General features: G+C 45.9%; 2 protein-coding genes across 7 annotated transcripts in view; one reads left to right on the top strand and one right to left on the bottom strand.

Moving 5' to 3' along the window:
- Nucleotides 1-33: 33 nt before the first annotated feature.
- Nucleotides 34-2,013, bottom strand: LOC144474580 (uncharacterized). Its single transcript, XM_078189607.1, has one exon. The coding sequence runs from the start codon at nucleotides 1,408-1,410 to the stop codon at nucleotides 646-648; it is 765 nt and encodes a 254-aa protein (XP_078045733.1). The 5' UTR covers nucleotides 1,411-2,013; the 3' UTR covers nucleotides 34-645.
- Nucleotides 2,014-2,177: 164 nt separating this feature from the next.
- Exd (PBX homeobox extradenticle) overlaps nucleotides 2,178-24,992 on the top strand; it is a 57,951-nt gene continuing 35,136 nt past the window's right edge. For 2 of the 6 annotated variants that reach the window (XM_078189605.1, XM_078189604.1), the window contains exons 1-2: nucleotides 2,178-4,167; nucleotides 5,453-5,526. In XM_078189605.1, coding sequence (XP_078045731.1) covers nucleotides 3,935-4,167; nucleotides 5,453-5,526 — 307 coding nt within the window. In that variant the 5' untranslated portion in view covers nucleotides 2,178-3,934. The remainder of the gene's footprint in view (nucleotides 4,168-5,452; nucleotides 5,527-24,992) is intronic. The other 4 variants (XM_078189603.1, XM_078189601.1, XM_078189606.1 and 1 more) reach the window with 3 other exon arrangements.

The following is a 24,992-nucleotide window of genomic DNA, read 5'->3' as shown; positions in this document are numbered from 1 at the left end:
TGATTGGTTGGCGATTTTCTGATGAGACACTGCTGCCCTCGTAGCAAAAGAAAAAGAGGCGAAACAGCGAGTGAGCAAGAGAGTTATCTTACTCTACTGTGCTTGCGGTTTTACGGTTTTCTCGCCTCCATTCGGTTGGCGCTTCACCAGAGGCATACGGCGCGAAATTTGATTTTTAAAGAAGCTTTAAATAATAAAATCTATAACCTCATAGAACTGTCGGAAACATATTTACGATGTCTATTTTTGCGTCTATTTACTATTCAAAAAATCAATTTTACATAAACACTACTTCACAGCCATTAGTTCCATGTAATTGTCGATTTCAAATTAGTTATAGAACAAACGAAGTTTCTTATAACTGATATAACTTGTTAGAAGTCAAAAATTACATCAATTACCTTAATAAATAACACCTAATATTTTAATTGGATGAATAAATTAACATGTAAATTTACATATATCTCATAACTTTTGTATTTTCTTTACAATCAATATGATATGAATTCGATTGAAGTCGATTGTGAAAGAAGAAACTTCATTTTCAACATTAAGAACGTTTTACAAATCCAGAAAGACAGTTTCAAAAGGTAACTGAGGAATTGTAAATTATTATCAAAAACTAAATATAGAATCGGAACACTTTTACATGAGAAGAGCTTCCTGAATCATTGTTTGTGGTCTCAGAACAATAAGACTCTTCCCATGCAAGGTATATTTATCAAATTTCTTTTCCACGGATAATGCTTGTTCAAATGTCTCAAAATATATATGACAGTAAGTTAATTCAGTGTTTGGTGTTTGCATTATAGAAGTTATACATATTGGATGGTAATCTTCGAATAGATACGCTATGTCGAATATTTTCGTATTCGGATGAATGTTAGCTACAATTACTTCTTGAGCTGTAATAAGCTCTCTTCCTTTATTAGAAGTAGAAGTTGGAACTCCATTTTCATGAAACTCTATCCCAGACTTCTCGTCAAGCATTTCTGAAGACAATGAAGAATTGGATCTCATTTTATCCACTCGTTTCAAAAGTGGCTTCAAAGAGGATCTTGATGTAATAGAGCCATTATTATCAGTGTTTTCCGAAGTGACTGATATATTATCAAAATCTCTCCTTCGCCCTTTACTATTTTCAGTAATGCCTTTCGTATTTTTGTTTTTATGTGGTAAGAGCTTAATGTCTTTATTATGAATCAATGTTTGTATACATTTTATAGCATCTTCTACATTTTTAAAAGTCACATAATGTAAACCTTCAGTGCCACCCCTGTTGCTTACAGATATAATAGGTCCATAAATAGATAACATTTCCATTAGAGAAGTTTTAGAAATTCCCTTATTATTCACGAAATGTATCAGATATCCTTTGTGTCTTCGATCATAATACTTCTCGCAATTCATATTTGCTTAAGGTGTTCTTTAGGGTTATAGAAGAGTATATGGATACTACCGTCCCGTTCTGGCACCTTGTGTTGGATGTGTTGTTTACCTCGTGTTTGTTGCTTATATCGTGCACAATTGCAACATAGATTTCCTTCCTTAGAATTTTGTGATAACACTTCAAGAAAATATTATATGTATAAAGTTATATATAAATTAAAAATTGTGTGAAAAATTCTTGCCTAATAAACCGAAAAAAATCAAACATAACCAGTAACGCAATAGTATGAGTTCAAAGAACCGTTTGAAACTACAGCCTTAGGACACGTATTGACTAAGCTTAGCTTTTGTTGAGCTCTAGAGCCCTCTTACCATTTTCGTGTCACGCTCGACGTTACCGATAGTTCGAGAACCTAGACACGTTAGCAAGAATCGAATATCCAATATATTTAATTTTTACTACCTACAAGTACTGACTATTATTTGAAGGCAATAAGCGTGCTTCAAACACTTATTACTTTGACTGCAATGGAACATTACTGTATTGATCTTGCTAAGAGCTTTAAATAAAGAAAGGAAAAATAACATAATATTACTCGTAAAAACTTTAAACACATAATTTGAATGAAACGTGTGACTCAATACAACAATAATCGAAAGTTGTCACTGACCATTTATATTTTCCCGCGATATCAAAAATGGTCGCCCGCGCAGCCATGTTTACAGAGCGAGCCTGCGCAGTAACGGGCCATAATTTACATTTCTCGAGCCCAAAGTCTCCTTGTTTTACCTGCACAGTGTTCGGTAAGGCAAGATCGCGACAAAAGCGTTTAGTTTCGTCTATTTTTTACTCAAGTGTTTGCGTGGGAATCACGTATACGCGAACGGGATCGGACAGCGAGGACGATGGAAAAAAAACGAAGTCGGCGAAATGGGCGGAGTTTGCGCCTGTCGTAACTCGTAATAACCAGGTAAAGGACGACGGATATACTCGCGAGATTTTGGTCGGAATTTACAATTAGAGAAAGAGTTTACCTAGTGGAAGGGTTTTGAGGTATCGTAGTAGTCCGTTGAAATTCGAAAGGTGTGCACAATACAGGTTAAGGAGGACGCGGGTACGAAAAGGCGGCGAGGTCGCGTCGTAAATAAAGTGGATGCGCACGCGGACAATCCACGTGAGCAGGAGAAAGAAAGAGCGAGGTGAACGGATTGGCTGGACGAGGACAGAGATGAGTTGGGCGCTCTGATTGGTCGACGGCGGCTGTTATGGCCGCCGATTAGCGCACGCACGCACATATACCGAGGCAGACACGGTGCTCGCACACGGACGCACGAACACGCGCGTGCATCGGGCCAGGAGCGTAGCAGTCGCTCGCGGCCGAGAAGAGTGAAAAGAGCGACAGACAACGGTCGGTCCGCGCGTTGCCTTCTAAGGCGGAGGGAGAGTTGGTGTGTGACGTCGTCCGTGCGCGGATGGCTCGAGGAACGCCGCCGATTTTCCTCAGCAACTTCGACCAAGTATCTTTGCCGAGCAGCGTTTCGAGAGACCAAGTGAAAGGAGAGTGCATGCGGGCCGGCCGCCGACGCCGCGACCGTCGACTCTAACCGCGTATACGTAAAACCCGACAATCCGTCAAGTCCCCAAGCTGCCCGAAGCTGCACCATTTTCATCATCCTCTTAGCGTGTATACTGAAGAAAAGGGAACCAGTAAGACAGATTATTTGAAACGGCGCGTAAACTGGAATGTTCCTGGGACTACTGTTCACGAACAGATACGTAGACGAACAAGCAAAAAATAAAAAGGATACGAAGGGCGCTGAGAAAGGTAGCAGGAGACAGAGATAAAGAACCACACGAGCGAGAAACGAAGACGAGAGCGCTGGGAGCGCAAGAAAGACGGGGCGAATTGATCAGAAAAGAGAAGAGCGAGGAGCAGAGAGTTAAAACGCCAAACGAGATACGTAAGAGACAAAGGCCACGGCGGCATAACCTCCAAAGCGACTGGGGATATATCGTGACCGCGCGTTTCGTCGGATCCTGTCTACGGTATTGTGCACCGTTTCCCCCCGGCGATCATTCGATATTCGCATTATTTACGAGAGATTATATTTTTACAATGTGCATGCCTGCTGCTGCCGCCGCTGCTGCTGCTGCCCGGGGCTTCCATATACGAAGTGTCGCACGAGTGAGATAGAGATAGAGAGAGCACGTGTATGCAACGTATTTTCCTCGAAGTTATACAGAAACACGTACGAAGTCGTTGAAGTCGGTTTTTCGAGTGAAAGAGCGGGACTGGTTGTTTGTATGGTCGTGTTTTTCCGCGACACCTGGTATACGATATATAGACCGTAGTCCGCGAGTGTTGTCTATTGTGTAAACGAACTCGACGACATTGCGTCGACAACGCGGAAACTTAAGTAGAAAAATAGACACAGAAAAAGCAAGAGAGAGAGAGAGAATCAGAGACAGAGAAATATATATACGAGATAGAGATAAAATAAAAAGAAGCAGGGGATAACATACTAGCGCTGCAGTCCACAGTTGATGGATGAAACTGGCAGGATGCTGCAACACGGTGGATCAGGTGTTGGTTTGATGGGAGGCAATCAGGGCCAGGGGGCCCAAAACACCGGTGGATACGGAAGCATGGGGCCCGTCGATGGGTCCGCGACACAGGGTCCAGACCCAGCCGCGGATGCTAGGAAGCAGGATATCGGCGAAATCCTTCAGCAAATCATGAATATCACCGACCAGAGTTTAGACGAGGCACAAGCAAGGTAGATCATCCTAGTCTACACATCCGATCAGCCGCCATTTTTTAACGCTAGAACTGCCGGAGTAGTCGCGGCTCGAAACAACCAATTTTCCAACTATTTTCTTTCGCAATGCTTTATCAAACAAATCAAAGTATTAAAAAATCGTTTCGATCGTTAACGAAATTTTGTCTGCCATGTTTTCTTTGCAAGATTTAATTCTTCTCTTAGGATACTGGTTAATCAACGTTCAACTTCCGTTGTACGCTAATGGCGCCTTTAGCCGCCCGTCAAGCTGTTGTATTTATCAATTGTTCCGATTGTTTGCCATTAATGTTTGATTGTTCCGGTACATATTTGTTTGCAATTTGACATACATTAACACTAGATATTGGGAAACTATTACGATGTAACAGGCTTTACATCGTGCTTCATAATTCTCCTCAATAAGTGATGCATTCGTGCGAGTGTTCGGAAACGTCAGTTACCAGGAACAACGTTCAAAGAATCAATGGTAATATTATTTAAATATTAACGAGCTACTCATTCTAAATTGTTCATCGGTAAAGCAATAAGATAACCTTATTGCACTCGCGTCTTAAATTATTCTCCAAAGTTATATTCGGTTATAACTAAGGCAAATTCATTGTTAACGATCGAAATGCGCTATTGTTATTGAAGAATCGATAGCACAATAAAGTGAAGAATTCAGTCGATGGATTTTTGAACGAGTCAACTTGAGTTGACTTAATCTATTACGGGTTGATTACCGCGCAATAATTATCTAGGACAGTTTTGGCATCGGAAGCCGAACGCACCCGGTGACACCAGAATTACAGCGTTTTTATTTCGCGAATATTTCACGAAAAATTTTTGCATTCTGCAAATCAGGGTGGAATTACGGTTTGTCTTGCGCCGCGTTTTGACAGTGCTTGTTCCGAGGAAAAAACCGTGATGGAAGCGGATTACGTTGATCGCCTTCGAGCTCGCCGCGACTTTGTTACCTGCGGGAAACGCAGGCATTATTTTTACGAGGTCTTCTTAATATTTTATAACGATGGTTAAACCGTTCAATGATGCGAGTAACCGTGTACGCGTGTTGGTAATGACAAGCCGTAACGCAGCTTGTGTACAAGCCTCGGCGATAAGGCCGCGTTTATCTTCGCGTTATTGGTCCACGATCGTTCAACGTGTGCCAAAACGTTGACGCGCCTTCCGCGCAAAAACACGATCAACGTGTTATTTTCAGATGTACCCGTCGTTTCATTAGATTCGGCGCCCTAATAATTTTTCGTTTTTTCTCTCACAGAAAACACACGTTAAACTGCCATCGAATGAAGCCGGCCCTGTTCTCGGTCCTGTGCGAAATCAAAGAGAAAACAGGTGAGTGTTGTGTTCCATCGGCACCCGGCGCCTACCTTCGCCGAACCGCTCGTGCGACTGTGCGTCACGAATTGTACTTCAATATTTGCCACCGTGTCCCATAAATTAAGATACGTCGGTCCGCTGAAAATCTGCGGTTTATCTTACAGCTGCTCGCGCAACGATTCCTTAACGCTTTGCCTACAGAATTAACGCCTGGGACTACCGTGCCATGAGCATGTTCTACAAAAATTACTGCAGAAACAACTTCGCGATATTATTACTCATCTGGTGAAGAGTCATTAGTATTTTAGCATATTCAAATGTTCACTGATGATTATTTAATCTATGTTCATGCAATACGAGCTTATCTGTAATTGATTATCACTTGCCAAGCTGGACGAAGGAAACGCTACATTAATACGTTTTTCCAGTTTATTTTGAACGTCCGTTCAAGGATTGAGAATCAAAGGGTTTTCAAACGAGTTGCTAATTCCAGTAAAATTTCCTTCATAGCCAAAATCAAGGAAGGAATCCTGTCGATACTTTACTTTAATAAATTCATGAGATAAATTATTCAAAAGCGACCTTTAAGTCGAAGTTATCTCGAAAAACACAGCTCGGTGGTCTTTTTCGGTGCTGATACTAAGCAGAAGAATGACCGCGCACCTTCTATAATCAACTTATTGCGGTAGGCAAAGCGTTAAACTCGGCGAGGTGAAAGCAGAGCATGACAAAGGAAACAAACAAGATATTGCAACGAGATAATACTCGAAAAATGATCGCGCTCATTGATGTGTTATTCGCGGTAATCCGTCGTATCGGCAGTCATCGTCGCCGAAAAGCAACGATAAACGACTGCCGATTAAATAGACGTTGACGAGATAAGAGGAGGGAGCACACTCCATAAAAGTATACGGACGATCACCTCGTAAACTCTTGTGCACCGACCGCCTCTAGGAGTCGTTCTAAACAATCCGAGAAATTCCTAGAACAAGAGATCCCTATCTAGCCGAGAGGGGCAAAAGATGGAAGAGAGAGAGAGAGAGAGAGGAGAGACAGGAGGCTGTTGATACGTTCCCCGAGCGTGGCAGTGCAGGGTCGACCCCTGCGCCCATTCGAAACTCGTAAACATAATTTTTATGCGATGTTTGGATTACTTTTACGCGCGGATCAAGAGACCACGAAACGCGCAATTATTTTTCGGGTGCGAGGGGTGGCTTGGCTGGCTCGCTAGCGAAGCTAGCTGGCTGGCTGGCTGGCTGGCTTCGCATTCGGCTTGGCTCGGCTCGGTTCGAACAGACACAAGGGTCGAATCGGGGGGCTGAGGCGGAGAGAAGGAGGTGTGTGGGTCGGCTACCCCAAAAGTAGTTTCTGCCTGGTCGCTTGATGGGGGTGGTGGGGCCACCACGCCCCTCATGCTAAGCCACCCTCTTTCACGTCGTTCCGCCATAAGTATATGTGTATATTCTACACACAGTTCTCTCTCTCTCACCCTCTCTTTCTCTCTCTCTTCTCTCTTTCTCTTTTCCTCCCCCAGTCTCGCCATCGGCCAGCTAGTCTCCTTTCTCGCGACGAGGGTGGTATTGTGCTGGTCGAGGGTTCGACGTCGACGACATTCCGCGTACACCGTCCGTTGTATATGTTCTTTCGATAAAAATTCGAAAGGGCGCAGCAAACCGGCCCCATTGTCGGATGCTGCTTTCCCCATGCAGAGAACCGCCCGAAAAAAAAAATGATCTACAACACTGAACGTGGCCTCGGCTTACTTTCCATAAAAACGACCTTACCCACTGCCCATAGAATCGTTCACTAAATTCGCATCGCCTTGCGCTTGTGCTTTGTTTGTTGCAAGTAGAAGTAGTTAGTCTAACGAGATGAGTCAGTAAATGTAGTCAAAACAGCTGCACGATATTCGCGTAATCGATGCTGGCGACTGTTAAATGTCGACGTCAAGGTTGATTTCTAACTCAATGTTTTCCAAATGTGCACTAGATCGCGGATTTGATGCATTTGTCGCAAACATGAGTTATGCAAAACTGTAACGATGGAGAAACGTAAGAATATTATTCTTCCGAATTATTCAAATTATCGAGCGATCTGTTTAATAATTATTATTGACATTAAAGCGTTAAATAAAAAATCATAATCTATTGTTCTCACTTTGCACATCAGTAATGCAAGAAAGCATTCGATTGGGTAGAAGCAAGTGTATTAAAAGACGTTTCTTTTTTTCTTTTCGAGGTTAATCTAGTCTCCATCGAAGCGAAAGTACAGAGTCAATGAGGTCCCCAAAAGCAGCGGACCTATGAGAATTCAGTGTTTCTCATAGATACGCGACTAGAACTTGATTTTCGCAGGTGGTCCGCATCGTGTTTGATCGTTGGATAATGTGAACGGATTCGCGTTTATTCGCGATACGCTTTGCGTAATGCTCGCCGGTTGAATGGGCCCGGGGCTTAATCGGCACTCGTGGAAGAAGAGAGGAGAGAAGACGAGATGAGAGTCGGTGTTCTGGTGGCAAAGTGAAACGGAGGGTGCGCGCGAACGGGGGAGGAGGATTTACGTAAACAAAAAAGGCGTCGAAGTGTGATGAGCGCGCTCAAGAGGATGACTCGTTTTAATGGTTCTATATTCTTTATGAGTCCCGTTGCTAAGTATACACCGACGCTTTCCTCGTCCTCTTCGTCGACGGACAGCAGCCACATGGCGGTGTGCATGTGCGCCTCGCGTAGGTCAGACGACGAGAGGGTACCGAGAAAAATGTGTAGGGTAACGGAGACCGAGCATCATGGGGATGAAGTGCGGCGGAGAGGGCAAGCCTTGTAGTAGAGTTTATGGGCAATGGCTGACGAGGCAGTGAAAAAGTACTAAAACCAAGAGGAGCAGATAAACGCTATGTTAAGCAGACCGTTTTACCAACCATTTAATATAATCGGCTCTCTCTTTCTCTCTCGTTCCCCCGTCTCCTTCTATCTTTCTTTCTCTCTCGTTCTCTCTCGTTCTCTCTCTCTCTGCATCGCAGCTCGGATAACTTCGGATCAGGGCCGTCCCGAGTCAGATTTCTCCCCATTCGACATCTTTTTTCCCTTCACTGCCTCTCTATTAGCTACCGATAAACGACGCAGCTTGCGCTGTCACTGCCAGCTTTACACTCCGATTTGATTACCGCGATCCTGCAACCCGACGATAGTGAATAAAACACTTATCATTTCGCTGGTGGGTTTATTCAACGATTTTCGTATTATCGTGACCACAACGACGAATGCCAGAACTTGCTCTCTGCTTGGTTTTGGAAGCGGCGGCGCCTAGACTTCGGATTTATCTATTTCCGGTGTAGGATCATTGAAATATCTTCGAGATAAAAGTGCAATGAATTTTTAATACAGATTTCTTAAGAACACGTGCATGCTGCAAACGAACGAAAGTCCGGGGTCCAGCGATTATGACCATTGCACTGGCATTCTCCCGGCCTCCTAAAAGCAATATTCGAGCTTGAAGATGACTATCAACGAGATACTGGGAAGCTTTCGCCCGATCAGCTGATAACTCGCTTATCTGGCACGCCACGCGGAAGATCCATTTTTAATGAACTGTTTCGCGCTCTCTCCCTCGTCCATTTGAATATCTCGCATTGTGATCGATAGCCTCGAGGCGGCGACGATTTGTCACGGTCACCGGGACCGGCTACTCTCCGAAACGCGGCGGTGATCTTCGAGAACCTGTTTCGGACGATCCCGTTTAGACCGATTTCCCATGGGACCCACGAGCGGATCCCGAAGGGTAGAGTACCGTGAAAGAAACGAGAAAGGATGAGAGAATGTTAGAAAGAGAGAGAAAGAGAGAGAGAGAGGTAGGAGAACCCTAGAAATCCGCGGGATTTCTCGAACCCGCCTTTTTCGACCAACCCCTAATCCGTTTTTTCTTCTCCTCCATCGCCGGGAGATCCTTTCTTGGGATAGTGGCTCACAGCGGTGGTATAATCGTCACCGAACCACATACTGTGTCCTCTAAAAATATTTCTGCCTCTATTCAGGGACACGTTGCTCCTTTCGACGAGAACGCAGCCTTTGAACCACGCGTTTGCTGGATCTTCTAGTTTCCCTGCGGCGAACTTCGATTGTTCACTATTTAAAAGTTGCCGCTCACACTTTCGATCCTTTGGTAATCGATCTAACCGCGACTGAACTCTGCAAACATCAACGAGTCAGCCGTATTCTTCATTTTTAATAAAATTAAATCGTCAGCTGTGTATATTTCGTACAGCGAGATTTGTTGAAATAGTCAAGATGTTTCTGGTGGTCATCACTGGATACACGTATTTATTCAGATATATTTTGCTACAAAAATTGAGCAGCGATTCATACTTTTTTTAATCCCTTGCACAACGTGCCAGACTCGTGACGAAAATTTCGTACATAACTTACTAAGTATGGGTTTCATATATTTTTTCAAAATTGAAACACGATTCGATCCTCCTGTTATTATAATTTACGATTGAATGTAGATAGAAACGTACACAGGAAATAAAAATTGTATCGTTCTCCTGGGGAAATAATTAAGAATGAGGCAGTGCTAGTCAACCTAGATATGAAAGAAGTCACAGTGCAAGTGGTTAATAAGGTAACCAGCGAATATTTTGAAAAATATTGGCCACTTTGGAAGCTCGGGGGAAACGGCTCGTTCGCCGGCTGGAATTCTCGAATTCGAAGCAGTCAATTCGCGGAGCATCGGTCGGTGATTCGCTAACGAAGCAAAGAGCAGTATCGATTGCCGGGCTGGCCGGTCGTCCGAATCGTGGTCGACTTTATTTATCGTTTGTCAACGCGTGTAACGCGCGCGAGTTCCGCAACGCGAGTCGATTGGGCCGCGCGTCCTCGGGCTCTTCCGGTGGCTCTGTCTCCGCCTCTTTCGATTTATCGTCATTCAATTAAACCGGGCATCGTGTTAGCCCCCCCCGGATCCTAGGGCGTTATCGAAAACGACGCGTCTCGTCGCGGTCGCGTTTTCGGCGTAGCAATTAAAAATCCATACCCGATTTGGCCGCGGTCCAACAGTGATTTTGCGTTACTTCCAGCGTCCACGTAAGTGTTTTTCGCAGCCTGAAAACTCTTTGTCAGCGATGGTCTGCTACAGTAATGTTTCGATTTCTGTCGCAATTTTTCGGTTCTACTCCTGTCGCGGTGCTATTCCTACGCCACTGTAATTTATCGATTTCTTCGCTACGCCGATGCCGAAGTTCGACGGAGTCGATGAACACGTGTGCTGCGGCACGCGCCGCGGCTCCTTTGACTCTAATTCCCGGAAGACAACTCATAATACTATAACAAAACTTTTTTAATTTTAAAATTTTAAAACTGAATTTCTTTTTAACATATTGCTGATAATTTTCTGATTAAAATGAGACTAAACATGACATAATTTTACCGTTTTCTTCAATAACCGTGACGTGTCACAAAGTTAAGATTTCTAAGAGAATTTCATAATAGCATTTCGAAAAAGCCTACAGGCAGAACGTGCCGTAAACCGGGATAATCCGAAGGATCATTCTGGTCGTGTACGCAACGGTACCGAAACCGTAGGAGGTTGACCTGGACGATTTCCCATAGCAAATTACCAATTTATTAATAATTAGCAATTAAACCATCTTTCTATGAATCTGCAAACCATTTTTTTCGTTATCGATGCTGAGTTTCGAGGAGCTCGTATCTAAACAGCTTCTCACTGTTCAACCATCCTTACTCCAAGGCCCCTTCAAATTCCAGAATTGATGGAAAAAATACAGTAAATTGTTCCGCCACACTTTCCGTCAAACGCGTAGAATTCTAAATGTCTCGAAATCGAAGCGATCTCAAAACCTACCGCATCGAAGTCGTCGCGATGCTTACAGTTCCTGTCGCGAATGCGTGTCCGATTGATTCACTTGCGGTCGCGACCTCGAAGCGATTTTCTATACTTACCGTCTCGAAATCGAGGGAATATTTGCACCTATCGTCTCGAAATCGAGTCAGTCTTTACATCTACTATCTCAAAATCGAAATTAATATCTATACTTTTCTCGAAATCGAAGCCATCTGAAAACCTACCGCGTCGAAGTCGTCGCGATGCTTACAGTTCCTGTCGCGATTGCGTGTCCGATTTGATTCAGTTTCTGTCGCCACCGTGTGGCCGATGGCGTGTAGAGAAGGCTACACTTGCTGTCGCTCGAATTACACGATACCATATATAGCATTGTCTTTAATACTTCTTTTTGACTTTAATACTTCTTTTATAATTACGAATCGGTTTTTTAAATGTTTTTTTTCGTAAATAAAATAAAATACTTGATTCGTATAATGAATAAATACGGTGTAAAATATGTCGTGTTTGGTATCATTTTAATTGGAAAAATCTGACCAATATATTAAACAAATTTTCATGTATAAAAAATTGGAAATAAGAAAGTTAAGTAATCGTTTTTATGCTAGCGTTACAATGTATGTATTCATAGTAATCTACGTCGGCATGCAGCGGCTGCCTCTCAGGTTACAATGTAGTTTCGTTCGCCTCGAGTCTCGTTCCATCTCTTTCTTTTATGAGATGTCCCCAAATACAAAGGCGAGCCGCGACGATCGATAATCATGTCTTCGGATTCAGTTCGTGACGACTTTCGATTCCTACTTGGCGACACTAACTGAATCATTACTGTACTCCCCTTACGAACTGCCATAATCTCTGATTCGTTTCAATTGCTTTTACCGCGCCGCGGAACATCGCGTCTACGCGATAAAACATCGGAAGATCGTCCGTTTTTTCGCGCGAACCGATGTCGCCGTCTACGTGGCCAGCAACCGCAGAACTTTTTCGAACTTATTTTCATCCCCGTTCGTCGACCCCCTCCTCTGACGCGATGATCCTCCGCTTCTGGGTTGCTCGCGAATTTTTATCTCCGCCCGGCCGTCCTCGACGGTTATTTATCTGTTAAATAATGCAACCGCCGTAATTTTAACTTTTACGTTATCGAGATTGCGATGATATTTTCGTGGAGATTTCTTCGATACTTCGGGGACACTGTCGATCAGAAAAATTGTAAGTTATGCAGACATTTTGTTACGCATTGTCGAGCAAAAAAATCCTCTCTAACTTCTCAAAACAATTCGAGTCACTCGATCTAATTTTAGAAAAGTTATCCCGTTCCAAAAGGTGCCTCTATATTCTTTTTTATTGTAATCCGAACACGTTGTAACAAAGTATTTCTTATTTTTATAAAGCAGTGTGAAACGACCGCTTTCAGTACTCCATAAATCTAGTGCTTGAGATCGACCTCATAATCTTCATACAAGATAGTAAATGATGTCCATGATTAGCTCGATGTTAAGTAATCAATTCGTCGAGCATAAAATCAGTTTTATACTTCGCAAGACGTTCGCTACACGTGTTCGCTTACACGAACAATCACCGGGTGCATAATTATCTTTACCCGGCAAAGCCGAAGAAGAAGCCTTCGGTACTCTTCAAAGAAGAACGAAGCGGTTCCGGCTCGCGCCGATAGCTTAAAAAATAACTAGCGGTCCACTATTACAGTTTCCATGACGAGCACCGGCGGCGTTCTCCACGGAGTAAACCGTACGTTGTACGTTAATTGGACGGCGCTCACTTTAATTAAGGCTTGCGCAACGATCCGTGTATTTGTTTGTCTCACGCGATTCCGCAGGCGATACACACGCTACGCTGCGCCGATTCGACGCTCGCCGACGCTTTTCCTGCGCGTCCGGGAAAAAAATCAGGTATTCTTCGCCGAGCTTTTCTTCAAACTTCCCTGCGCGCAGATTCGATCGGATTCTCTCTCTCTCTCTGGCGAGAATCGTTCCCCGGTGCTCGCTGTTTCCCGACGCTAATTAACGAACACGCGGCCCGGATCGATCGCAATTACCGGCGCTCGCATCAACGAACCGCGCTTCTCCTTCGTCACCGGGACACGCCGATACCGGATCAACCGAGGAATGAATTAGTAACGTAATTTACTCGCAACGCGTCCCGCGCCGCGCGATTTCACGCGCTCCACCGGCGCTGTTGCTACCGAGATGATTTACCGAACTTGTATCGCGCGGCGAGATTAAAATGTAGCTCCGCTCGCGCCAGTCGATATCTGATTACCGGAGTTTACAGCGCTCGCTCTGGCGAAACGAGCGCCGAAATCGAAACGGCAGATCCAACGCCGTTTCGACTGGGCGAAAATGTTCGACGTGCGCCGGTCTGGACGCCGTTCTTTCAATAATCGCACGCCGGTTTTGTCTGCGAAAGCGTCTCGTGTTCGCGTTAGCTCGATTCTTTCGGTAGTCATTCGATTAGATTGAGATAAAAGCTAACTCATCGCGCTCGATTTTGACTTGGAAGCCTAAAAATGTCGAACTCAGAAATTTCATCCGAATCAGAAACTTTTATATACAAAAATCGGAGAGGGTAAATTTGCTCATACATCACTCACATTTTTGGCGGTCTATTAAGCACAAACAAACACAGCGAACAGGAAATTGCATATTAGTTCCGTAATTAGACCGTGGATTTCGTGCAAACTAAAACTGCCTGCATCAATAATTTTATTGGATCTACTGTTTTATATTTGCCGTGATCGTTTTGGTCATAATTCACTTGAAATCCGTAGTCTAACGATAATTATCAGCGAAGTCTCGTAATGCAAAGGGCGTTCCGTTCTATCTTACGGGGCCAGATTTTCTAAAGGCTCTCACATCCTGTAATTCTATTATAGTAGCGCTACAGGTGTATTATAATAATAATAGATAATAAGTACTATAATAGGTACTATAAGTGTTCTATAATAGGTGCTATAAGTATTCTATAATAGGTGCTATAGGTATCCTATAATAAGTACTACTAGGCGTGCTGTAGTAAAGTTCTCTAATTGGTTGCTGAATGGCGCGCAAACTAAACGAAGGCCGTCAAACGAGATTTTTCACCCCCGTTTTCCCGTCGATCCGAGGCATCAGAATTTTTCCAGCACGGTACGCGCGAATACAGCGATGTTAATTGTAGCAGAACGACGAAGTTCGCACGTTTCACCGGTCGATTCGAAGTCGAACTATTCGGCGTGGGCCGTGTATCGCTGGCAAAAGGTACAAAGGTAGCGTCGGTTTTCCAGGAGATGACGCTTCTCATCCCGACTCCAGTTGGAATGTCGTTCCCCTAGCTTCGATTTTCTTTTCTTCTTCTTCTTCTTCAGCTTCTTGGTTCCCCTACCCTCCCAGTTCGACCTCTCCAGTGCTTCTCCATCGTTTTTCTGTTCGTTTTCTTCTCCCTCTTCTTCATCCGCGGTCCCCGCATGCAGATGGGTTCCAGCAACCAAGGTGAACCGGCCTTTCTGCTCTCTCTTTCTCTCTCTCTCTCTCCTTCTCTCTCTCTCTCTCTCTCCTCTCCTCTCTTTCTCTCCCGTGACAGAAACTTCTTCGACTCGACTAACGAGATTTGTCCGATTCCAGCCTGTCGTATTGTGCACTGATTTATTACGAAAAGTTTTTTAAGGTTGCACCGAGATCGCGGCGGCGACGTGTACACGCTCGCGAGAGCTTTCGTTCGCTAACCTCCGCCGCCAATTTTCGCAGCAGTTTTTGCGACCTTAGAGAGCACCGTTCACGTCCCGACGATAGTTCAGCCGCGCTCGAGTTCCGAAACTGTGTGCACAGACGACGAGAGACGGCTCAAGGCGGACGAGGAACTTCCCGCGAGTCGACGGTAGCGAGTCGAACTTAGAAATTGTTATTTTGCGAAGCAATATGCATAATGCAGTCACGGTGGCGGCGGTATTTGCAGCTATGTAAACGCGGTTTCGGTATCGTCGCTGCAACTATGCTTGCGTATTTATAGACGGAGATAAAAGCTCGCCGAGCAGTGTTTCGGTAATTCCTGGACGCAGATAAGATACACGCTGCACTCGTTAACCCTTAGATCGCCAGTTATTCCCTCGTGCCAGCACTCTTCTCTCCGTGATCCGCAGATGTCAAACAGTTCGTTTTGCTTCGAGCTACCGCGGAGACCCGATTATCCGAACTAACCAGCGGATATTCGGATAATAGATAAGCTAGTTACAATCAGTTATAACATTGAATTAAATCCTTAACGTTTTCTGTGATAAATATTAAAATTGTAGGTCGTTCAATTAGTTCGTGCGGTTTGAATTCCGATTTAAATTTTCCGTTATGTTTTATATGGCGTTCGATAAAATCTAAATTGTAAATGATCATTCTCGTTAATAGTTCACCGACCTATCATTCGGCCGTAAAACATTTTATATATTTTATTCATCGCGAAAGGTATTTAATATTTGAAACATTATATAATAATATGGAAACTTATATTAGTGCAGTCTAAGATTTTTACCTCAGTAACAGGTAAAAAAATTATTTCCTGTCATGATAACCGATTCATTGGCTGCTAATCGGTAAAGTGTTAATAGATAGTTGATCGATATCAAAAGCGGATATTATGAAAAGAGATTCTAAGTCTGTCCAATATATTTTTCTGCATGAAGGAAAGAAGACAATGGTCGAAGCAATGCAATTTCCATTTTTTTTAAAAACGATTGTAGGCCGAAGGGCTGGAAGGGACAATGGTGACGAAACCGTCGCAGAGTATACTCCAAAAATACGGTCGCTCGTGTGCAGCCTTGTGTCGTCGATATTTCTGGAGTGCTGCGAGGCTTTCGTTAAACTATTCTTGAACGATCGGCGACGCTTGACGGTGGATCGTATTATACCTAACTGGAAACGCTAGGAAGAAGCGTGTACAAAGCGGAGTAATGATACGGCGAACAAAAGCAAGTCCGAGAGACCGGGCAGGCATTGTGCTGTCAAGTCGTACACGACAGTTACACTGCTGTCCCGTTAACGGAATTGCACTTAAGTCGCTTTAATTGCGCGGAGTTACTGACCGGAAGTCGCCGTTCTGGTCATCGCCCCCGCAGAAGGATATCCCTTTCTCGCCCTTTGCATCTCCGATCGGTATCGATCGCGATGCACCACCGCGAGAACGAAGATTTCACCATTGTCAAAGAAATTTTTCTTCAACTCCTTGCAACTCCTTTTGCGAAGTTCACTGGACTCTTAGCAGCAACAATTTTTATTCAAAGTTCGACGAGTCGTCCGAAAAATACGATGCACACGTGCACTGCATATATTGCAAGATTTTTTCCGGATATATTCTGATTTACAGTGTCTCCGTTGTGCGTGACTCGTGTCAACAGTTTCAATTTAAAAAAAGATGTTGAATCTAAATTTTGTTAGTACAAAGATTAGTTTGGAACGTGATAGAACAATGTTAGTGTTGCTTCAGAGTCACCACTCGAGTGCAAAGGGCCAAAGTAAAATCTTGAATTTTTAAATACATGTCATACCAAAAACCAAGGTTTTCAATTCCACAGTACATTTTTAGTCTTTTAGAAAAATGAAAGTATTTTTGTAATGGTGACGCAAAGCTGAAAATCTGAGTGCTGTACTCACCCTCTGAGTAGCCTAAATTGTCGTTAAAAACCCGTAGCTAAACGGCCCTAGTTACACGCCGGATTGATTCGAAGCGAAACGGAGCGCGTATTCTCGAGGATCTGTTAGCCGGATTCGACGTGGAATCTCGCGCGATCTCGGAGCGGATTTCGGAGCGTGTAGGGCACGGATCCGTAGAAAATCTCGGGCAGCTTCGAAAAAATAAACAGCCGATCCGCTGGCTGGGTCGTCGTGCGGCTCGCGATAAATATCTACCTCGGCGCGAGAGGAGTCGGTGGCCCCTTTGCCGGATTCATCGTGCGTGTTCGCGCGAGCGGAGCACCGTCGTCGTCGTCGTCGTCGTCGTCGTCGTAAGTGGATCGGCGAGTGGTTAGCGTCGGTGTGCGTCCGTGTGTCCCGTGCGTGTGGCACGGGGGGTCGATTTAACAAACCATACGTTACGCCACGATAAAATCTCGCAAACCTATAAACTTCGGAGCCGTAGCTAGGTGCGGGTACGTTATATCATAAAAATCCAGTAAAATAAGCTCGTAAACCGAAAGACAGAGAGAAAGGGGCGGGAGGAGAGGCGGAAAGAGTGTCGGAGAGTGCCGAAGAGAGTAGCGCACACAGGGTCCTCTCTCGCGATGTATCCACGACGGTGTTTCCCCGCACGCGTGTGTACGTGCCCTCACGTGGTTTACGCGCGCCTGCGTCCGCGAGCGATACTGTTCTCTCTCCGGGGCCACACGCATCCACCGAACTCCGGTTTTTATCGGCGATAATTAATCCAGCCAAGGTTTTTCGACCGGCTCCAAGGAAACCCGATAAAACGCGCGCGCGCGACTCGCCGCGACGTTCTCCGCTTCCTCGCCGATCTCTCGGATCGTAAGGTTGCGCAACGTTCGAGGAAAAAGCGGGGATCCCGCGCGACGAAATACGGGCGGGCACGCGTTTTTTTACGGGAACCCGTGCTTCCGTTCATCCAGATTATCTAGCCGCGCGTATATCCGAGATCTTATATGCTGAGAGAGCCGCGCCCGGTAACTCGGCCCGCGATCTATATACAAACCGGAGAGAAGAAACGATCTTTCTTCGGGCTAATTGGAAGACTCTCGAGGGCCGGCGCAGCGCTCGCCTCTCTCGCCACGGTGTACGTACACCGGGGGCCGGTATTCTCTTAATCGTATGGTAATTCTATGGAGATTGCATGGGGCGAGGAGAAGCTCGTACCGTGGATCGTTAGGCCCTTTTCGTCCCCGGTGGAATCTAACTCCGCTCCTCTCTTTTTCTTCGATTCGTCGACGTGTCCGTTTCGAACTGTGCTCGCGGATGCTCCTCACCTGTTCGCCGGTCGCTATTATTCATTGTCCGAAAAATCGAACGGCGATCCCGATTTTTCTGAGAATTCGATCCCCGTGGACCTTCCTCTTGCCGGTCAGGAAATCATTGTAAAACGGCGACGCGAACGTTAATCCGTAGATACATTTTCGCGTATTTTATTGCTAGAGAAACAGGGTGGAACATTTAAACAGGGTGCTGTGCTTGCATATGCATGCAACGCTTTACATATGGAGATTCATAAATAATTTTGTTGGTGCAGTTTAACGGAGGCGAACTGTCTAGATCTTGAGGAAGCCTGTTATTGTAAAATTTTAAACCGCCGGTACGATGCCGTATGGGACAGCGAGTATCGTATCGTATTTTGAAGAATAAGTAGTTTTACATAAATTATACCGTGATGTAAATTGTTTATAGTGTAGCCTGCACCATCTAACAACGTGTTAGGTTTTTTAAATAATTCCCCTAATATATTAGGGGAACTGTTTTGCTATCTATCGTCAAAAAGACATATATTAAATATTGCAGAAACAAAAAGAAAAATATAATTAACCTAGAATCACGTGCTTTATATTTTAACGGACCACTAACGTTCATTCACGCAAAACGTTTCCGGCGACAGAGAAGAAGATTTTTGCGAAGCATGCGGACGTGAAAGCGTTAATCGAGAGCAATCTTGGAAGTTTGAAGAATCGTAGTTGATCTCGGAGTCGTTGAGACGTTGGATTCACAGTGACGAGTGGATGGTGCGGCACCCTCGGGTATCGCAATAAGCGGGCATGAAATAAGTATCGTCGTGCCTTGTCTTCGCGTAGGAAAACCGCAAGACACGCGACGACCTTACGCTCTCGGCATAAGGCGAACTCTATGACAGCGAATGCTATGCAACGCGGCTACACCGGGGTCGTACACGTCCGTCATTACGTGCCGTTCATGCAGGCGCAACCGTTATCGTTTCATTTAATTCCATTTCAATTCCGTCCGTGTAGAAGATGACAAGAGAGTGACAGCTCGTCCTTGAGCGGAGCGGTTGCCTACGTCTATCATCATCGGGAACGGTGTAGCGGCGAATCGTTTTATCGCCGGGCGAATTATTCGCGAGCGTCTATAGCCGGGCGGACAGGTATTCCGGGATCGTACCGACACGACGCCCTGCTATATTATTAATGGATCGAACGGCTCCGCGAGGATTCTCGTCTTCCCATCGCGTTGCGTTCGCCCGAAAGAGGATCGACCGATCGTTACCACCTGGCGACTGTTCCACCTGTGACACGCAACGGTGAGCCGCGACCCTTCCGATTCTAACGTTTAACTTTCTCGATAGCCACGGAAAACTGAATACTTAAGTCATTTAGAATCACCTGCTGAAATAGTCGAGATAGGAGACAAGATTCCTCTGGGTTGTTGCTCTTCGGGAACGTGTAGAATACCTTTTTCTAGCTTTATCGCGGCGACGTAGTCTTATCGTCGAAGGAACCTAATCAAACGTGGATGTTGGAATTTTTTCATCTAGACTATACTTGAGGGAAGATTCTGATCCAAATAAAATGATAATCTGGAGTTTTCGATGCTTCGTTAAGACTTTGGAGCAAAAATTATATAATTTTTCATTTCATCGAACTGTTAGGAACGATTTTTCGAGGCAGCGAACCTTTGAAAGTCAACACGTTATTAATTTGACACGTCGAGAGACCACTGTCCGTTCAAAAAGGACATTCTTTAATTAAAAAAAAAAATGTATCACTACAACTTTTGTAATTTTCAAGATTTCGAAATTTCCTATTAACTGCATATCCTAAGGGCATCGTGGGAAGTGAAAAAAAAGAAAAACTAAAGAAACGAACGCGATCTTCTCAAAGTTCTAATCCGGAAGCTCTGTCGTCTCAAGGGTAGCGGCCGGGTGGTTAGGATACAAAGCAGGGTTCCAGGACACGGCCTGTCGGCTTATTCTCGCGGCTTCGATTATTTACGAATGCGATTTCGCGGGGAATATCGAGCGTCACGTAAACAGCATAGATCAGTCCGAGGACCGGCAACAGCAGGCGGCGTGTACGCGGGAATACACGGGAAAAAGAAGAAGGGGGTTGAAGGCACGGAGAGAGGACAGGGCGAAACATGGAGGAGCTTCTCCGTCTCGAGATTTCATTAAAATTCATGAACCGTGCGCGACTCGCGCCTCTCTCTCTCTCTCTCTCTTTTTCTCTCTTCGGTGCTGCTGGTGGTCTTTGAGTTTTGCGCGTTACGAAGAAGCAGCAGCAGCCGGCATATCCAGCGTCGAAGGAACGCGAGAAGGATGAGAGAAACGAAGATAGAGGGAGAGAAAGAGAGAGAGACGAGGAACGGGCAGAAGAAGCCCTGGAAAGGAGCTCGAAGAGAGGTGGATGGGGGAGCAGCGTTAGCTATGAATAATACAGGGAACTTCTAATTGCGCGAGACAAAACTCGGTAGTTGGAAAGTTTCGTAGCCAGCTCCGGCGACGACCAGAAACTTTCTCGACTCTCGCTAAACTTGTTTCCACCGACCCTCCTTCATATACGCGGCCGCTGTCTCACCGGAAGTCAGACCTCTCTTTCTCTCCTCTCTGCGACGTTCCCAGTCTCCTCGGCTCCGCCGAAATTCTTCGCCCCGTCCGTCGATTGCTGCCACTGCTCCGGCACACAACCCACCCACGCAAGCACGATTCTCCCCGCGAACCCAGCCCCGCGATCGTCCAACTTCTCCTGAGGAGTTAATCTGCCCTAACTACACACCCCCGTCCGATACTGACGCAAAACTACTTTTGTCGCACGTCGCGTCCTCGACACCGAATAAAATGTCCATTGTTCGGCCATGCCTCGCTTCATAGAATTACACCTGACGCAATACCACCCTCTGTGTTCCGTTTCCTAAAAAAAAAAAACAGAATCACATTTACGCCGGTTGCGTTATTTCAGCCGCAAGCACAGCATCGCCTGTCTCACCTGGCAGAAACGAAATGCGGTACACGGGTCGAACACCTCGTGCGCCGATCGGCTCGTAAAGCAAAAGTTTCTGCGGCGGTGTGCGGTCTCGGTGAAACGAGCTGCAGGCCGTTAACGAGACGGCACGCGACGAGAGCCGGGTTTCCTTCGTCGGGCGATCATCGGGATCATTACTATGCGTTCTCGTAGCCTGGGCAAAAAGGGCGGGAGAGGAAGAGCGACGGAGACAGGGAAGGAACATAAACGGGAAGCATAAACGGGTGGATAGGACGTTTCGGGTTTCGCGTCCCTCTCTCTTTTTCTCGTGGTAGCCGTTCGCATAGGTGCCGGCAATGAGAAGAGGGATATCGTTTCTGCGGGGAGGGTGTGTTCAGCCCCCGTACTCAGGGGTGGCTGTAACGTCGCTCGTAAAAACACCGTAAACTCGACAGCAACAGGTCCCGTGTGTCTGGTACAGAAACGGCGACCGTGCTCGAATATGACGTTTCGAGTGCGCGGGGCACCTCGTGGCCGAGCCACGACCCTGATCCGGCACCGCGCCGCATTCGGGCCCTGCCTTTTGCCCCGAAACCATCCGGGAACAACGAAATCGCGGATACTCGGACCTGCGGAGGACGATTCGAGTTTCTGCAAATATTATTCTAGCGGTGTTCGAATTTTTCGGCGAACTATAGTCGAGGGGAGAGGAGAGGAATGAGGGCGGCTGGTCCCACGAGACCGCTGGGACCTCTTCTCGCAGCGAGAAGAATTTCAGCGGCTAAGGATTCGAAATTCTCACCGCGTAAAGAGTCTGCGGTATCCCGCCGACATGCATAATGCATACACACCGATGCCCGGAGAAAAATGTCTCCCCGCAGCTGCGAAACACCGTTTCGTTTACGTGCGACGCCTCTGCCCGCGTCTACGTGCGCGTACTCCGCGAATTTTTAATTCCCCACCGGTTCTAATCAGCTTAGAATCGCCGGGGACGAAGATGGCAATCCTAGTAACAGCTACTAAAAATTGAGAAGAATTTTTAGATTTATCTCCGAGGGAACGTGTCTCCTTCGAATTTTTAACGGGCGCTGGCTTCTTGCTTCCAAAGCGGAGGATATTAGCTTTTTCAACCCTTTATAAAAAGTTTAGTGGATCATGTCCGGAATCTTCATAACGTGTCCGACGTGATATCAATATCGGCAAAGGGTTAACGACGAATTGTCAATCAACGTAGTCGATGATAGAAGACGTCACAGCTGACAGAAATCGTGGTGCAATGAGTTAAAAAGTATGGTAGTTCACAATTCTTTGCAGACTGTAAATATATGCAGTTTGATTTATCTGTAACCAAGAGCTGTCTATTGTTATTTAACTGTTCCGAAAACAAAGTGGAGGGAACTGTCGTCTGTAGAGCATGCTGCGAACGTTAACGAACGCGCGTGTGGTGTTTCGTAGATAAATGACCGCCGGTAGGAGTGGTTAAAAAATTACCAGAACGTTAGACCCCAGAACGGTATTTCCCATTGCTAGAGAGCAAATCCTCGATATCTCCGGAACGGTTTTTCGACGATTTGATATCGAGCGCCTATCCCACCCCCGGCGACCTGCCGGCAGGGGTAAGCCGACAGTGGCGTCGGTCCACCCTTTCTCAGGGACGGGTTACCCTCTCTAGCCGAAAGTCCATTCGGCCCGCCATCTCCTGCAGAAGGCTACGCGACCGATTCCGCCGTCCGATTCTTTCTGTCCGAATAATTGATCGATCGATAGCTGGTTATTTTCATCGTTCGGCTAGCGACGAGAGACGAGAGAGAGAGAGGGAGAGAGAGTTCGGAGAGCCGGGCTCCGGGATGGTTTATGGACGCGGCCCTGATAACGAGATTGTCCCTCGAGGCGGAATTTTCACCGGCGATACATCCAGACACCCATTGAGAGACCCTCTCCCCTCCGTCGTCGTTCCGCCGCGCTCGCCGAGGTGCGAGAGGGTTCGTCTCGTTAGTTGGCTACCGAATCGACGTGGGCGAGACGGAAACGCGGGGGTGTAGTTTTTCCGATGGTGATGCACCGACGCGAGGCGTGCGTTTACGACGCCTGTGGGAGCCACCCGCATGAAAATGAAACGCGGAGTCTCCGTGTCGCCTTGCGCAAAACGACGATCGAGGAAATTTTCGATTTTTCCGAGAACCGTGACTCCGTCGCTCTATCGTCCGCCAGGTTCTTGAGCACCCTCATCCCCCGTTGACAGGGTCTACTTCGGCTCGAGTGGAGAGTCAAACAGCCTCATCTTCAACCTGCTAATTTCTGTTGCTAGTATTATTTGTGCGTCGCTGAAAGGAGGTGCTCGAAGTCGAGCCTCTGTCGTTACAAGTAGACCGCGCGGTTCTCCGAAGTGAATACTGAATGAGAGGGAACCGTTTGCATCGTCATGAGTAACCCGTGTAAAGATGGCAAGGAATCGCAACAATTGTTATAAATGAGTTTGCGTTACATATATTTATTGTGGGTGGTATATCACGACGGTGACTATCGTCAATCTTTCGTCTCGGTCACCCATTTCGTTGTTTCCTTTTTCCACAGTTACACATACAGTTTTAAAGTTACGCAGAAATAGTTTATGCTATATTGTTCTCCTTAGTTAATTTGTCCTAATTAACATTTCTGATCATCGAAAAGAGAAGCTCTAAATTCGTAAAATCATCTCTAAGTCAGTGAAAACGAATAAATAGAATTATGTTTGGATTTTAAAATATCTTGAAAAGAGGTAAATTAGTATATGAGACATTTCAACTAAAAACGGTGACACAGTTAAATCATATACGTGCATCATATTAGAATTCATGTTAGAACTTGCAGATATTTCTTCGAAACGAAAATGGTTTCAATTGCAAGGAACGAGGTAGCCATATAAAAGTTTCTCGTATTCAACGAAAGACAGCAGCCCTGCTTTGGATGCAATGCTTTTCGATTAGGATTGAAGCTAACTTCCGCATAGACGAAACGACTCCGGCACCGAATCGAACTCGAAATTTATCTTCGAATTTTTGGTTCTCGGTTTCGAGAAGTTCAGCGGGTCGGGGCGACAGAGATTTTGCACGGCGGGTGTCACCGCGTTATTCGTGGGATGCACCTAGCATAGATCACGGTGTTTTCAGCGCGCCCACGTCCAGCGGTGCATGCACGTACACGGACATTTAGACAGACAGACAGCGGTCCCCGTTGCACATGGGAACAGGCCGACTGAGTTATTTTCTGACCATTGCCTCTTGTCCTCCCCACGCGAGCCGTTCGCGCACAGTTCGCTATAGTATGGGTTATAGGTGCCCGTGTGTGCGTGGCATGTCCGTTTGCACGGGAAGGAGGATCGTACAGGCTGATCCAGGAGTTGATGACGAGCGGAGGCGATCGATGGGTCGGCGGGGGATTGCGAGTCGGTCTCCGAGAGCCGGTCGATTGCGCCCGAAATAAAGCTGATGGACTTTTCTTGTACGACGAGCGAACTTTCGGCGAGACTGCCACCTCTGCCCCCCCTCCACTCCTGCCCTCTTCCTTTCTGGACAACGGTGGAAAAGAAACTCCCTCCGATGTCTCCTCCCCTCCGGGGCAACAGTATCTCACGTGTACAAACATCGGCGGGAATAGATTTCCTGTGCGCGCCGTTACGGACACCCACGCGCGAGCTGAAACGGCAGGTCGAGTACACAGGCCATGAACGTCGCGCGGAAATATACCGAGCGTAAAGGGG

Source organism: Augochlora pura, chromosome 8 (genome assembly GCF_028453695.1).
Source record: "Augochlora pura isolate Apur16 chromosome 8, APUR_v2.2.1, whole genome shotgun sequence".
Classification (NCBI taxonomy): domain Eukaryota; kingdom Metazoa; phylum Arthropoda; class Insecta; order Hymenoptera; family Halictidae; genus Augochlora; species Augochlora pura.
Note: the sequence above shows the minus strand (reverse complement) of the source record. Positions and strands in the feature narration are given on the sequence as shown.